General features: G+C 37.6%; 2 protein-coding genes across 2 annotated transcripts; one reads left to right on the top strand and one right to left on the bottom strand.

Moving 5' to 3' along the window:
- Positions 1–1,835: 1,835 nt before the first annotated feature.
- On the bottom strand, positions 1,836–5,702 carry LOC110454278 (lactadherin-like). Its single transcript, XM_021503707.1, has 9 exons — positions 5,596–5,702; positions 5,434–5,500; positions 4,838–4,924; positions 4,412–4,513; positions 3,994–4,183; positions 3,603–3,716; positions 3,151–3,308; positions 2,594–2,740; positions 1,836–2,013 (listed from the first exon to the last, which is right to left on the bottom strand). Exons 1-9 carry the CDS (start codon positions 5,646–5,648, stop codon positions 1,867–1,869), a joined length of 1,065 nt encoding a protein of 354 aa, XP_021359382.1. The 5' UTR covers positions 5,649–5,702; the 3' UTR covers positions 1,836–1,866.
- A 277-nt stretch (positions 5,703–5,979) lies between these two features.
- Positions 5,980–13,991, top strand: LOC110454284 (EGF-like repeat and discoidin I-like domain-containing protein 3). Its single transcript, XM_021503713.1, has 9 exons — positions 5,980–6,038; positions 6,301–6,367; positions 6,601–6,693; positions 8,359–8,460; positions 8,628–8,817; positions 9,055–9,168; positions 10,103–10,270; positions 13,225–13,358; positions 13,836–13,991. Exons 1-9 carry the CDS (start codon positions 5,980–5,982, stop codon positions 13,986–13,988), a joined length of 1,080 nt encoding a protein of 359 aa, XP_021359388.1. The 3' UTR covers positions 13,989–13,991.
- Positions 13,992–15,729: the final 1,738 nt, after the last annotated feature.

Raw genomic sequence — 15,729 nt, 5'->3', positions numbered from 1 at the left:
TATAGGGCCTTTGCAACCAGCCAATATCGTTCTCAACTCCTTGAAGAGCATACAGCCGGTGCTGCCATTTTGGCGATCACAGCTGGCATTCTACAATTCTAGCACTGCCCAACCACGTACTCATTAACAGCTGAGTAGAATGGAACAAGCGGAGTAAAGTATCTTGCTCAAAGATACAACACAGTGCTATGGCGTGACTCGATCCCGCAACCCTTCAGTCACGAGCCCGGCGTCCTACCACTAGACCATCGTGCCTCCATAAGTCTAGTCGAAGCATGAGCTGTTCAGTAAGTTTCTTTCACCTCACCTTACCAAACTGTGTGAGGTTATAGTTCTTGATAAGATGCAGCATTTGTTTTTGCCTGTTATTCACTCAAATATAAGGTCTGGGTTATACAAGGTCGATACGCTCAATCTGCCATGATTTGATGCATTTTGATATCTGCTCCAGTACTTAACTGTTTCTAATGTCGTAACCACTAAACTTCGTAAGGTAAAAGTACCTGGTTAGTTGGTAACAGTAAAATACTAAGCATAAATGAGGACAACGGAAATTGAGGAAAATGCATCAAGAACTCTTGCAGAGCCAACAAGAGCTCTAATAAAGAATTCACAACTATAACATAGACGATAGACGACATGATCCTAAGAAAGAGATACCGACCATCACGAAGACAACATAAACCATCAAAAAGACAACATAAACCCTAAAAAGACAACATAAACCCTAAAAAGACAACATATCCCATCAAAAAGACAACATCAACCCTAAAAAGACAACATGAACCATCAAAAAGACAACATAAACCCGAAAAAGACAACATACACCCTAAAAAGACAACATAAACCCTTAAAATACAACATTTACCATCAAAAAGACAACATAAACCCTAAAAAGACAACATAAACCCTAAAAAGACAACATCAACCCTAAAAAGACAACATATCCCATCAAAAAGACAACATAAACCCCAAAAAGACAACATAAACCATCAAAAAGACAACATAAACCCTAAAAAGACAACATAAACCCTAAAAGACAACATAAACCATCAAAAAGACAACATAAACCCTAAAAAGACAACATAAACCCTAAAAGACAACATCAACCATCAAAAAGACAACATAAACCCTAAAAAGACAACATAAACCTTAAAAAGACAACATAAACCCTAAAAAGACAACATATCCCATCAAAAAGACAACATAAACCCTAAAAAGGCAACATGAACCATCAAAAAGACAACATAGACCCTAAAAAGACAACATAAACCCTAAAAAGACAACATAAACCATCAAAAAGACAACATAAACCCTAAAAAGACAACATAAACCCTAAAAAGAAAACATAAACCCTAAAAGACAACATAAACCATCAAAAAGACAACATAAACCCTAAAAAGACAACATAAACCATCAAAAAGACAACATAAACCCTAAAAAGACAACATTTACCATCAAAAAGACAATATAAACCCGAAAAAGACACCATAAACCCTAAAAAGACAACATAAACCCTAAAAAGACAACATAAACCATTAAAAAGACAACATATACCATCAAAAAGACAACATATACCCTAAAAAGACAACATAAACCCTAAAAAGACAACATAAACCATCAAAAAGACAACATAAACCATCAAAACGACAACATGAACCATACAAAACAACATGATTCCTCACAAGTATATTACCTTCAAGAATTGACAGAATGAGCTATCACAAAGACAACTTGACACAATACCCTTTACTTGTACATAAACCACAATAAAATGTGTTATATGAAATAGTGACTATCAGATTGATTCAAGAAACAAATAGACGTATGGTTTGAAGATAAATTTTATTGATAAAACCAGGACATTTAGTTGCAGCCATATACTTCCACTCTGAGTCCGGGCTGTCCTCCGGTATGCCACAGTGTTGGCAGGAAGCGGACAAATCTGGCCTGTACCGGCTTCACCAAGTCGTGTTTTATCACCGTGTCGTAGCTCGAACTCCCACTAAACGTCTAAAATAAAACAAAAGTAATATGTACACATAAACAATATCTTTGATCCGTTACATTGATTCCATTAGTTATCGGTAGACTTCGACCAATTTGCAATTATAAGACGATATTGATTATTCTAGAGCTACCTCTAATTCATTCCCGAAATTCCACGATTCTGCACCTCTTGAATATGTCATAACAAAATCGAAGGCACGATGTTAGTAATTTAAAAAAAAACTAATCGCTAGGCTGATACATTCGTTTTAAGATTACAGAGAAGCGACAACCAACTTCAAAGCCGGTAAATTTTACCGTTACTATGTCGGACGATTTTCTTGAATTGCAGCAAATGATCAAACAACTCTACCTTTATCATCTATAACATGGAGCGCACAAAGTCTTCAATTTCGTCTTCAATTGCACCAGGGTACAATGAACATAACAGAGCCTAATCCAATGTATTCTCAAGCTTCCTCTGAATCGTCTACCTTCATCGGACAGGACTGTGTTACATACAATTCCTGTCGCATTAAGGCTATTTTGATTATTTAGATGTCACATTGAAATGATCTTTTGCAAAATATGACATAGGACTCACCTTGCTATTCCCGACGGCGTCAGTTGCGGTCGTGAACGTGTTGCCGTCTTGACTGTAGGTGACTGTGTAGGTGAGAGTGTAGTAGGTGGAGGATCTGTAACCCTGTGTGGCCACACCGTACACCGTCGACACGTTTCCGAGGTCCACCTTAAACATACAGTTATACTTAAATCGTGAATATAATTGTCTAATTCTTTAACATAAACATTGTGATACTAAAAACATAACAATGGTATGATAACATTGCTTGCTGTATTAAGGACGTACCGTTTGCTTTTCATTTTTTCATCATTTTCCTCATTTTTGTATATATCGAACAAGAAATTTCCCCAGAATTTATATAAATTTAAAGGATTTCATTTTTAAAACCTAACTTAATCATCTTGCGTTTGTATTGTTGTTTGTTTGATATTTTAGCCGGGAGTTACATTTTAACAATTGTCTTAACCCGTATAGCTCCCTCTACCTTTTTACCATGCATCTTTTGAGCTTACGACGAAAGTCTAAAATTATTTTCTACTCGTGTTACTCTCTCCTTTCAAAAGTATATACCATACCTGTAAGTAGGACCCGGTCCCATTTCCTATCCAGCCCGTAGTTGAGTGGAGTCGGCCATTCTGTGCTTTATAAGTGGTGTAGGTTAGGTGAGCTGACAACTGGGCGTCGGGGATGTGTTTAACATTCTGATCCACTCCGAAGGTGTTCTGGGAGCACCCTGAATAATTACATAAATACAGTTTACTGGATACTAAACAAATGCTATGGAAAGGTGTGGGTTCACCTGCTCGACCACCTGGGTTTTCTCCGGGTACTCCGGTTTCCTCCCACATTAAGACCCCCAGCGCGCTACCATCCGGGCCAACAAGATTGATTAAAATAAGTTAATTGACTTGTTTCGTAATTGTTGTTAAATAAACAAAGTTTATATTTAATGGATAGCAAACATGATACACATAAAAAACGGAATTATTGAACCTTTAATACAGAGTTAAAAAGGGAGATAACTCACTTGTTTGACACCTCTCTCCACCATAACCCTTGGTACAGCTACAGGTGAATTTGTTCAGGTTGTCTGAGCATGTTCCACCATTCTCACAGGGATTGCTCTTACATTGGTCTTGTTCTTTAAGAAAGTCAAAACAATGATAATTAAATGTTCTATCTTAAACATTAAGAGCATTCAGGAATCCTCCATCCATTGACGCCAATAAGACAACATACTTTTACAACGATAAAATACTACATAGCTGATTATGACAGCAGAACATTGAATATAATTATGTTTGCAGATTTGGATTACATGAAAGTGTATGTAGTGAAAATGCTATTTAACATTTTTTAATCAATTAATGAAACTATGAAGTTAATCAAATTATTAACATCATATATCTGAATCGCACCCCGGATGTTGATACTGAATGACCCGTCAGCATATTTCCCGTGAACGTCAGTGGCGCGAATTTCAAAGTGGTAGGTGGCGTCCACGTCGGGAGCAGTGCCGGATATCACACCAGTAGAGTTATTTAAGGTAGTGCCGGGAGGGAGGTGACCCGCGACTAGTTCGTACACAATGCTTTGTCCATCTGGGTCCTGTTTTGAATAATATATTTTTTAAATTATCAAACTATTTGAATGCATAATGCTGTGAAATATTACTCCAAAAGATGTGCTTAAACTGACGGTAAATATACGTTTATTACTCTGTTTGTTTTGCATTAACTGTCTATGTTAATCTTCTGTTCCTGAGGTTTGATATTCAATTAAAAAATATATTTGTGAGGTGTGCTTCCCGTAAAGTCATAAACTGTAAACTCATACCCTTGCCTGCACTGCTACCGATACAGCTTTCCCGGAGTTGAATGTACCCAAAGATCCATGAACCGACTGCCTGGTCCAGATAGGGGGCAGACTCTTTACTTTCTGAAACATCGATATCGTTTATTTTACTCAACAAGTCACCACAGAATAACTCAATGATGACAATCATTTTCTCATTATGTTTCTTTAATTTCATATTGAAGTTTAAAATATAAGCAAAACATATTTGATCTTTTCAGTAACTCATTTATTTGTTATTACCTGTTGTAAAACACAATACACTGTCACAATAGCACAAGAGGAATAGCACCATTATTTGTGACTGCTAGGAACATCTGTCATATACGATCGTCATTAAGACCCCCAGCGTTAACAATAACGGTAGATGATAATAATATTACTCTATGAAGTGATAGGACCACTCACCTGAATGAATTTCCTCAAATCTGTGCCAGCGATGTAGACTGTTCCTCCAACGCCTGGTTTTAAGATGACATCTCCACCTTGGCCAGCCTACATTTACAGACCCCAACGTACTTAACAAGCAAATGCATAATTGATTTTCATGACATATCATTTACTATGCAGAACCCATACACATGCTCGTGTTTTGGGTAATGCAAAAACACATAATTTAGAAATTACCATTTTCTTTTACATTTAATTATTAATTTTTTAAACAATATAGAAAATAAAAGATACAAGTCAGCAATGCCAACATGAATTGTAAAAAAGAAAAAAAAATCCAGCTTCAACAAATCCATTTCTCTAATTATTTATTTTCCCCCGTATTTCGCCAATTGTCTTCAACCAGGAACTAGAAATTGGGAATGGTACTCAGTTACACGTTTAGAATAAGTGCCCCAAGTCTTCTAATAACATAAGATTTATAAAGTACGATCTTATATTATAAAACACGTCCAGTGAACATTATTTTGAACATCATCAATGATAAAGGTTTTGATGAATGCGGACCAAAAATAAAACCAAAACTGAATTTAGAAACAAGAAAACGAATTTACCTCAAAGACAAGATCTCCATTCGGTTCTGAAGATATGTTTACATTTGGATAATCTACCTGGAAGAAACTGTAAAATAAAAAAACGTAAAATTAGGAGGGAATAACAAACATATATCAGGGACAACGCGATATCTTCAATATTAAGTGATTCTATTGACTTACCTGGCTGTAACTATAGCTGGCAATATAATGAAAATCACAAACAGTGCCGCCATGATGGATTTCTAACGTTTCGGTTACCGGAAACCGGTCTTTTAGGCAGCTTTCCTGGCGCAATATTGTATCGGATTTGACAACCGAACAATTTCATGGTCACTATGACAACACTAGATGGTGACACAGATTTGGGACAAGGTTGAATCCGTTTAGTTATTTATTGTTCTAAAACCAGGCTAATCCCTGGGCGTAATTCCCATCTGCCCCATGCTTCTGATTCTACGTAACATAACGACGAGATATAAAGCAATGATACAACGGATAGGCACGCCTTGATTGACGACGGGAAACTCGTTGTTTTTACACCACTTTTTTTTGCAATCAAGTAAAATGATCCAATTTATCATTCTGCTCCTAATTCCAGCTTCACCCATAGCAGCAGACGACGGGTATGTATACGTACCTTTGAAATTCAGTTTGCATGACAAAATCTCCATAGCAGAATTTGGTGTGTCGAGTATATGCGTAATAAATAGTATTGCGTTCTGTTTTAACCCAGATGTTTTTCTTTCCCTCTATATATGAACGAGTATAAACCTAATATGAATTTACTATGTTATGTTCCTGATAATTAATTAATAAAATATTTCCTTGATGTTCTTATTCTGTACCTGTGATTGATTTGCTACTTTTTTCTATGCCATGTTTCAGAGTTTTCGATATCAGATTTCCCAATGTAATTGTGGCTGCTCAGAGTAACGGTAACATTTCGTTACAGGTAAATACAATATCATATTCATTTATGCTACACCCCTTTTGAAAACGTTTTGATTATTAATTTCTTTATTTATCATACAACTTTAAACATTATGATAATAAAATCCAGTTGATAAAACGACTTTGCAATCATTAAGCATTGTTTCAATGTTTTTAAAGTCACATAGATATTTATTCAGAAATAAGTACATAAATGCTACAGAGTTATGATAACAATGTCACTAATTTCAACAGTCGGGAGATGCGACCCGCGATCTGTACATTCTACCCGGATCGACTGATGGAATGGTCTATTTTGAGGGCGAGGACCTGCTCAGCATCCTAGAGGTACTGATCGACTTTGGGGGTTTATGAGGATTTACATACTTTCCAACGTAGATATAACCTGAAGGTCGTATATATAATAACCTGTACATCATATTAATAGTTACGTGTAGGTCGTATCCCTGGTTACCTTTAAGTTGTATACCATAGTTACCTGTAGGTCGTTTTCCTGGTTACCTGTAAGTCGTATACCATGGTTACATGTAGGTCGTGTCCCTGGTTACCTGTAAGTCGTATACCATAGTTACGTGTAGGTCGTGTCCCTGGTTACCTGTAAGTCGTATACCATGGTTACGTGTAGGTCGTGTCCCTGGTTACCTGTAAGTCGTATATCATCGTTACATGTAGGTCGTATCCATGTTTACCTGTAAGTTGTATACCATAGTTACGTGTAGGTCGTGTCCCTGGTTACCTGTTAGTCGTATACCATAGTTACGTGTAGGTCGTATCTCTGGTAAACTGTAAGTCGTATACCATAGTTACGTGTAGGTCGTGTCCCTGGTTACCTGTAAGTCGTATACCATAGTTACGTGTAGGTCGTTTTACTGGTTACCTGTTAGTCGTATACCATAGTTACGTGAAGGGCGTGTCCCTGGGTACCTGTAAGTCGTATATCATAGTTACATGTAGGTCGTATCTCTGGTAAACTGTAAGTCGTATACCATAGTTACGTGAAGGGCGTGTCCCTGGGTACCTGTAAGTCGTATATCATAGTTACGTGTAGGTCGTATCCCTGGTTACCTGTTAGTCGTATACCATAGTTACGTGAAGGTCGTGTCCCTGGTTACCTGTAAGTCGTATATCATAGTTACGTGTAGGTCGTGTCCCTGGTTACCTGTAAGTCGTATATCATAGTTACATGTAGGTCGTATTCCTGGTTACCTGTTAGTCGTATACCATAGTTACGTGTAGGTCGTTTTACTGGTTACCTGTAAGTCGTATACCATAGTTACGTGTAAGTCGTGTCCCTGGTTACCTGTTAGTCGTATATCATAGTTACGTGTAGGTCGTGTCCCTGGTTACCTGTAAGTCGTATATCATAGTTACATGTAGGTCGTATCTCTGGTAAACTGTAAGTCGTATACCATAATTACATGTAGGTCGTATCCATGTTTACCTGTAAGTCGTATACTATAGTTACGGGAAGGTCGTGTCCCTGGTTACCTGTTAGTCGTATGCAATAGTTACGTGAAGGTCGTATCTCTGGTAAACTGTAAGTAGTATACCGTAGTTACGTGTATGCTGTAACCCTAGTTATCTGTAAGTCGTATACCATAGTTACCTTTAGGTCGTATCCATGTTTACCTGTAAGTCGTATACTATAGTTACGGGAAGGTCGTGTCCCTGGTTACCTGTTAGTCGTATACAATAGTTACGTGAAGGTCGTATCTCTGGTAAACTGTAAGTAGTATACCGTAGTTACGTGTAGGCTGTATCCCTAGTTACCTGTAAGTCGTATAACATAGTTACCTGTAGGTCGTATCCATGGTTACCTAAAGGGTGTTTCATAATTACCTGGAGGTTGTATTGATATTAACCTGAAGGGCGTAGCCAGTTCACTTATATTTAATTTTTACTTTTTGTCGGTAACTATATAAAAGTCGTATCCAAGGATCGTTAATTTTTAAATGTTCACCAGATATGTTTGCTTAATATATTCTGTTTCAGATTGCGAAAAGTCTCCCTCCAGTATGGTCAAATCATGCTCATAACGGATTCTTTGGTACCTTTAAAGGCGATGAAAATGTTGACATCAAGTTGGAAGCGGAGGTGAGAGTTCTTATTCTTGTATTCATATAATCGGTAGCATACTGTAGTACAAACTAGTACGTCCTTCCCCGAAGTACTGAATAACCTGTCTACAAAGGTATATCATAATGAGGTTAACATATTTGAAATCAATGGTTTAATGATAATTATTTACATTTTATTGATAGGATCCGGAAGGAGAGCATATCACATTTGAGATTGTGGCCGGGGCTCTTCCGCCGGGTATCACCCTTGATGTCACTTCCGGGCATGTGAAAGGCGTCATTCCTGACGTGACAGGAAGTTACTCATTCACTATCCGGGCACAAGACACACATGGGAAATATGCAGATTCTGTGTTTAAGATGGAAACTTTAGGTATATTATTGAATTTTTTTTGTGGTCATTTTTCATGTCGATTATCCAAAATGAATAGATATCGAAGAATGTGAAATATTTATTCAAACTTGCAAGTGAACCTTAATAATTTAGGAAGAGAATAATGGGATTCTTTACCCTAAGATCTGATAAATTAGTCAATGCTTTAGAGGTGATTGCGCAGATGATACACAAGAAATAACTAGATTGGTTTGTTGACCCAATGGTCATTTTCAGAGTTTGACCACTGCTCCTCCAGCCCGTGTCTACATAATGGACAGTGTACAGACACGACGGGAGGGTTTACCTGTAACTGTACAACTGACTACGGCGGTCAGAAGTGTGAAACAGGTAACCTTTTCAAGTTTTTTGTATTAAATCAGATTTTTTATTGAAGTGTTGAACTTCAATCATTTAGTCACAACATAACACTTAGCTTACCAGAGATCTTTTGATGGCTACGGGGCCGCGAAGGCCAAGTGGTTAAGGCGTCTGCGATCACTAGCCCTTAACCACTTGGACGCTGGTTCTAGGCCTACGTTTGGCAGTTGCTAGGTACTAACCGCAGAACGGTCTATTTTCTCCTGGTACTCCGGCTTACATCCAATACCAAAACCTGTCGCGTCCTTAAATAACCATAGCTATTAATAGGACGTAAAACACCAACAAACCGAGTCAAACTAAACCATCTTTATCACGCTAGTAGACCCTAAGTGACCTTGCTATTTTCCTGCACATGAGTGGCGTAACAAACGCAAGAGCCTGCCTTAGATAGGAGAAACCCCTTCTCATTTTTGTTTAGGTTCCCCTGTGTCGTCTGGTGTGTATACATAGTTTGATACCTAGATCTTGTCTGATGTCGGAGATGGACACAATCGACACATCAATCTTGTGGCTGGACTCTAGTCCATTCTCGGCTACAGAGACACTAGTGGCGGCAGTCCGTCGTTCTGTTTTCATGCGATGTTCTCATTCATTTCATTTCATGATAGAATGGAATAGCGTTAATAATAAATTTCATTATCTCATTACATAGATAGATAAGTTGAGTCTTTTTTTTTATTAGAAAATCCTAAGAACCATAGATACAATTGTTTATCTAAGAAATAAAATACTTTACTTGAAGAAAATGAAATCAGCTATTTTATCAAGTTTTTTCAAAGTGTGTATGTAAATTGTTTCTCACAAAAAGTAACGAGAACTGTTCTTTGTATAAACCATATTACCAAATGATCTCTAGAAATACTAAATCAAACTCTATTTTTTATAAACTGTTACATTACAGCGTGCAGAAGCAAAGTTATAAATATACGCAGTCCAAGTGTGATCCCGGACGCCCAGATGACCGCCTTTCGTTCCTACAGTAGCTATCTTGCCTCCAATGGTCGATATGGGGCTAGTGGCTATGGGTGGTGTGGTACGAGTACAGATTCTTGGCTACAAGTCGATCTGGGTAGGAATGTAATTTGTTATCTTACCGTATAATGGAGATCCTATTATCCTGAATGATTTTTATAAAAGTTATAGAGTGACCTTTCACTAGACATTTTTAAGATTCCAATGAGTAATTGTGAAATATATAATTTTGTTGCACAATATTTTCTGTAAAGACCAACTAACACTCGAAGATTTATAACGTTTTTCAATAATGCAAACTTTACTTTATCGTTTTAATCCGCAAACATAGAGGCCAGAGAAACTAACCTATCACGGAACAATGTAATTTACAGAATCACTTCAAATGTTCTAAGCTTAGACCAGTCCATCGTCACTACTGCTCTTGTTATTTGCTAAATAATTAATAACCTATTGTTATCAATTCTTTTATTAGGCATTCGGATCAAATGACGTCACAACAGATACTAGTAAATGACACAAGTTTCATGATCAACTGACAAAACGTTAAAAAAATAGACAATTAAATCGACTTAGACGGTATTCATCCGCCGAAGAAAATCTTTTGGGTGTCGTTTGTATATATACAACCATCAGGGGATAGATAGTCAACCTTTTGGGTGTCGTTTGTATATATACAACCATCAGGGTATAGATAGTCCACCTTTTGGGTGTCGTTTGTATATATACAACCATCAGGGGATAGATAGTCAACCTTTTGGGTGTCGTTTGTATATATACAACCATCAGGGGATAGATAGTCCACCTTTTGGGTGTCGTTTGTATATATACAACCATCAGGGGATAGATAGTCAACCTTTTGGGTGTCGTTTGTATATATACAACCGTCAGGGGATAGATAGTCCACCTTTTGGGTGTCGTTTGTATATATACAACCATCAGGGGATAGATAGTCCACCTTTTGGGTGTCGTTTGTATATATACAACCATCAGGGGATAGATAGTCCACCTTTTGGGTGTCGTTTGTATATATACAACCATCAGGGGATAGATAGTCCACCTTTTGGGTGTCGTTTGTATATATACAACCATCAGGGGATAGATAGTCCACCTTTTGGGTGTCGTTTGTATATATACAACCATCAGGGGATAGATAGTCCACCTTTTGGGTGTCGTTTGTATATATACAACCATCAGGGGATAGATAGTCCACCTTTTGGGTGTCGTTTGTATATATACAACCATCAGGGGATAGATAGTCCACCTTTTGGGTGTCGTTTGTATATATACAACCATCAGGGGATAGATAGTCCACCTTTTGGGTGTCGTTTGTATATATACAACCATCAGGGGATAGATAGTCCACCTTTTGGGTGTCGTTTGTATATATACAACCATCAGGGGATAGATAGTCCACCTTTTGGGTGTCGTTTGTATATATACAACCATCAGGGGATAGATAGTCCACCTTTTGGGTGTCGTTTGTATATATACAACCATCAGGGGATAGATAGTCCACCTTTTGGGTGTCGTTTGTATATATACAACCATCAGGGGATAGATAGTCCACCTTTTGGGTGTCGTTTGTATATATACAACCATCAGGGGATAGATAGTCCACCTTTTGGGTGTCGTTTGTATATATACAACCATCAGGGGATAGATAGTCCACCTTTTGGGTGTCGTTTGTATATATACAACCATCAGGGGATAGATAGTCCACCTTTTGGGTGTCGTTTGTATATATACAACCATCAGGGGATAGATAGTCCACCTTTTGGGTGTCGTTTGTATATATACAACCATCAGGGGATAGATAGTCCACCTTTTGGGTGTCGTTTGTATATATACAACCATCAGGGGATAGATAGTCCACCTTTTGGGTGTCGTTTGTATATATACAACCATCAGGGGATAGATAGTCCACCTTTTGGGTGTCGTTTGTATATATACAACCATCAGGGGATAGATAGTCCACCTTTTGGGTGTCGTTTGTATATATACAACCATCAGGGGATAGATAGTCCACCTTTTGGGTGTCGTTTGTATATATACAACCATCAGGGGATAGATAGTCCACCTTTTGGGTGTCGTTTGTATATATACAACCATCAGGGGATAGATAGTCCACCTTTTGGGTGTCGTTTGTATATATACAACCATCAGGGGATAGATAGTCCACCTTTTGGGTGTCGTTTGTATATATACAACCATCAGGGGATAGATAGTCCACCTTTTGGGTGTCGTTTGTATATATACAACCATCAGGGGATAGATAGTCCACCTTTTGGGTGTCGTTTGTATATATACAACCATCAGGGGATAGATAGTCCACCTTTTGGGTGTCGTTTGTATATATACAACCGTCAGGGGATAGATAGTCAACCTTTTGGGTGTCGTTTGTATATATACAACCGTCAGGGGATAGATAGTCAACCTTTTGGGTGTCGTTTGTATATATACAACCATCAGGGGATAGATAGTCAACCTTTTGGGTGTCGTTTGTATATAAACAACCGTCAGGGGATAGATAGTCCACCTTTTGGTGAAGGATTCGTGATCCGGCCTCTGTTACGACTCAAAAGCTAGTAGTCATGTCAAAATTTCATATCCAACACACAGTGTATTTCATTTGTGTGATACCGATCACTCAAAGCATTTTCAACAAAGGATACTGACGCTTGTAAGACAGTTATAGAAATTGTATTTAGAGAAAACATTTTATACTCAGTCTTACATAAAATAGAAATCATGGAACGAATTGACAAGAGACAAAAATAGTTTTGATGACAAAGCAAGTTAACAAGACAAAGCTAGTTTGGGCAAAATAGCTAGTTGACAAGACAAAGCTACATGTAGTTAACAAACCAATTTTTTAACAAGACTGGTTTGAGTGACATAGCTAATAAACATGACAAAGCTAGTTCACAGAACCAAACATGTTCACAAGAAAAAAGTAGTACGCGAGACAAAGTTTATTTACGAGAAAAAAAGGTAAAATAGACATAAGATGTAATATGACAGACTCTATTGTACTTATTTGTTGTGCAGGTCATGTGACTAAGATCTACAGGGTTGAGACACAAGGTTACTCCTCACACCAGTACACCAAGACCTACAGTATGTCGTATAGCACTGACGGAAACACGTTCTATAAGGTTGACCCTGTCAACGGAGCAGGAAGCGTAAGTACTGACGGCAACACGTTCTATCAGGTTGACCCTGTCAACGGAGCAGAAAGCGTCAGTACTGACGGCCACTAATTGTAGTTAATAAAAAGTCATGTTAAATCAATGATGATAACGACAATAAAGGAAACATATGGATGGTACAAGAACCTTGGCTAGTTTAATGTAATGTAATTATCTAATTAGATACAACTGACTGTTAACATGATCATATCGATAGAAAGGTGTTCCAGCATGGCTTGCTTACAAACGTTATTCACTAGCTCAGCAATAATTCTAACATTGGTTATTTGTTTAGTTACAAAAGGATCGATTCTGTACATATTTATGGTTATAATCTATTAATTAATTAATAAAAAAACAATGATAATTTGTCTGAGAAAATCTCAAATTACGTCTTTCGTTTGTTCTTCCTTGTGCCAACACTATGTCGTCAGTTGACATAGAACATTCAATACTGTCTATTTTTTTCAGATCTTCTCCGCGAGCTACTCAACCTCATCTACAGTTCACACGCTAAACGTGCCAGTGAACGCAAGATTTGTCCGGTTCCATCCAAACACATTCGTCGTCCGGCCCTGTTTCAAAGTGGAGCTGATTGGGTGTAGAGTACTCAGTTTGAATTAAAACAAATCTTCTCTGAATTTGTCCTTTTAGTCCTATGTTATCTATTTTAACTACTGCTTTGAAATAACAAAGAAGTTCAATGTCATGGTATAGCATGCACACATGAATAACAAAGAAGTTCAATGTCATGGTATAGCATGCACACATGAATAACAAAGAAGTTCAATGTCATGGTATAGCATGCACACATGAATAACAAAGAAGTTCAATGTCATGGTATAGCATGCACACATGAATAACAAAGAAGTTCAATGTCATGGTATAGCATGCACACATGAATAACAAAGAAGTTCAATGTCATGGTATAGCATGCACACATGAATAACAAAGAAGTTCAATGTCATGGTATAGCATGCACACATGAATAACAAAGAAGTTCAATGTCATGGTATAGCATGCACACATGAATAACAAAGAAGTTCAATGTCATGGTATAGCATGCACACATGAATAACAAAGAAGTTCAATGTCATGGTATAGCATGCACACATGAATAACAAAGAAGTTCAATGTCATGGTATAGCATGCACACATGAATAACAAAGAAGTTCAATGTCATGGTATAGCATGCACACATGAATAACAAAGAAGTTCAATGTCATGGTATAGCATGCACACATGAATAACAAAGAAGTTCAATGTCATGGTATAGCATGCACACATGAATAACAAAGAAGTTCAATGTCATGGTATAGCATGCACACATGAATAACAAAGAAGTTCAATGTCATGGTATAGCATACACACATGAATAACAAAGAAGTTCAATGTCATGGTATAGCATGCACACATGAATAACAAAGAAGTTCAATGTCATGGTATAGCATGCACACATGAATGACATTGAACCTCTTTCGAGATCACATGAAATGTGTGCAAAACTTGTAACGATCTCTCTCTAAACCACCTAGAAGCCTAGGTTAATTATATATTCCCTGCAGCATTATTGAGAGAATTGTTCGAAAGATTGAATTTCCTTGAGTCAGTTTAAATGTCAGAGGAGCTTAATGTACTCAAATATTGAAAAGCCTGCTTCTGAATAAATTTGAGTTCTGTTTCAAGGTGGAATTCAATGTGTGCTTATTCATTAACATAAAAATATAATGTATGAATAGGTTACATATGTACACCTCTGGGACACAGGGAACGACTGTTTGACTTAGGCTAGGCTCTCTCTCTCTCTCTCTCTCTCTCTCTCTCTCTCTCTCTCTCTCTCTCTCTCTCTCTCTCTCTCTTTAGACTTTTTTTTAAGACTGATAATTTAAAAAACTGTTACAACATATAATCTGAAACTGTATGAAGTGAAATCAGTGACGGATCTATGCAGCTGGGAGTGAAATCAGTAACGGATCTATGCAGCTTGGAGTGAAATCAGTGAAGGATCTATGCAGCTGGGAGTGAAATCAGTGACTGATCTATGCAGCTGGGAGTGAAATCAGTGACTAACTATGCAGTTGGGAGTGAAATCAGTGACGGATCTATGCAGCTTGGAGTGAAATCAGTGACGGATCTATGCAGCTGGGAGTGAAATCAGTGACGGATCTATGCAGCTGGGAGTGAAATCAATGAAGATATATGCAGCTGGAAATACGTGAATTATAATGAATCAATTACATGTGGTGGGTTACTTACGATTACAACAATGTCTTTCTAAAGTCGCGCCAATATCGATCACCTGATCCACATGATCGATGACCAATACTACGTCACACATATATGAATGAGGTACACTTGATGCATA

The sequence above is a fragment of the Mizuhopecten yessoensis genome, unplaced genomic scaffold (assembly GCF_002113885.1).
Source record: "Mizuhopecten yessoensis strain PY_sf001 unplaced genomic scaffold, ASM211388v2 scaffold7763, whole genome shotgun sequence".
NCBI classification, from domain to species: Eukaryota; Metazoa; Mollusca; class Bivalvia; order Pectinida; family Pectinidae; genus Mizuhopecten; species Mizuhopecten yessoensis.
This window is presented reverse-complemented; position numbering and strand designations above follow the sequence as displayed.

Bases quoted from the DNA above. Each gene is read 5' to 3' on its own strand.
- LOC110454278 (XM_021503707.1), bottom strand. From the start codon at position 5,648: ATGGCGGCACTGTTTGTGATTTTCATTATATTGCCAGCTATAGTTACA. The intron at 3,717-3,993 runs GTGCGATTCAGA...ACTTTCTTAAAG, and splicing joins ATTCAGTATCAACATCCGGG to AACAAGACCAATGTAAGAGC. The intron at 3,309-3,602 runs GTGAGTTATCTC...GTAATTATTCAG, and splicing joins TGGAGAGAGGTGTCAAACAA to GGTGCTCCCAGAACACCTTC.
- LOC110454284 (XM_021503713.1), top strand. From the start codon at position 5,980: ATGATCCAATTTATCATTCTGCTCCTAATTCCAGCTTCACCCATAGCA. The intron at 10,271-13,224 runs GTAGGAATGTAA...TTTGTTGTGCAG, and splicing joins TTGGCTACAAGTCGATCTGG to GTCATGTGACTAAGATCTAC. The intron at 13,359-13,835 runs GTAAGTACTGAC...TATTTTTTTCAG, and splicing joins CTGTCAACGGAGCAGGAAGC to ATCTTCTCCGCGAGCTACTC.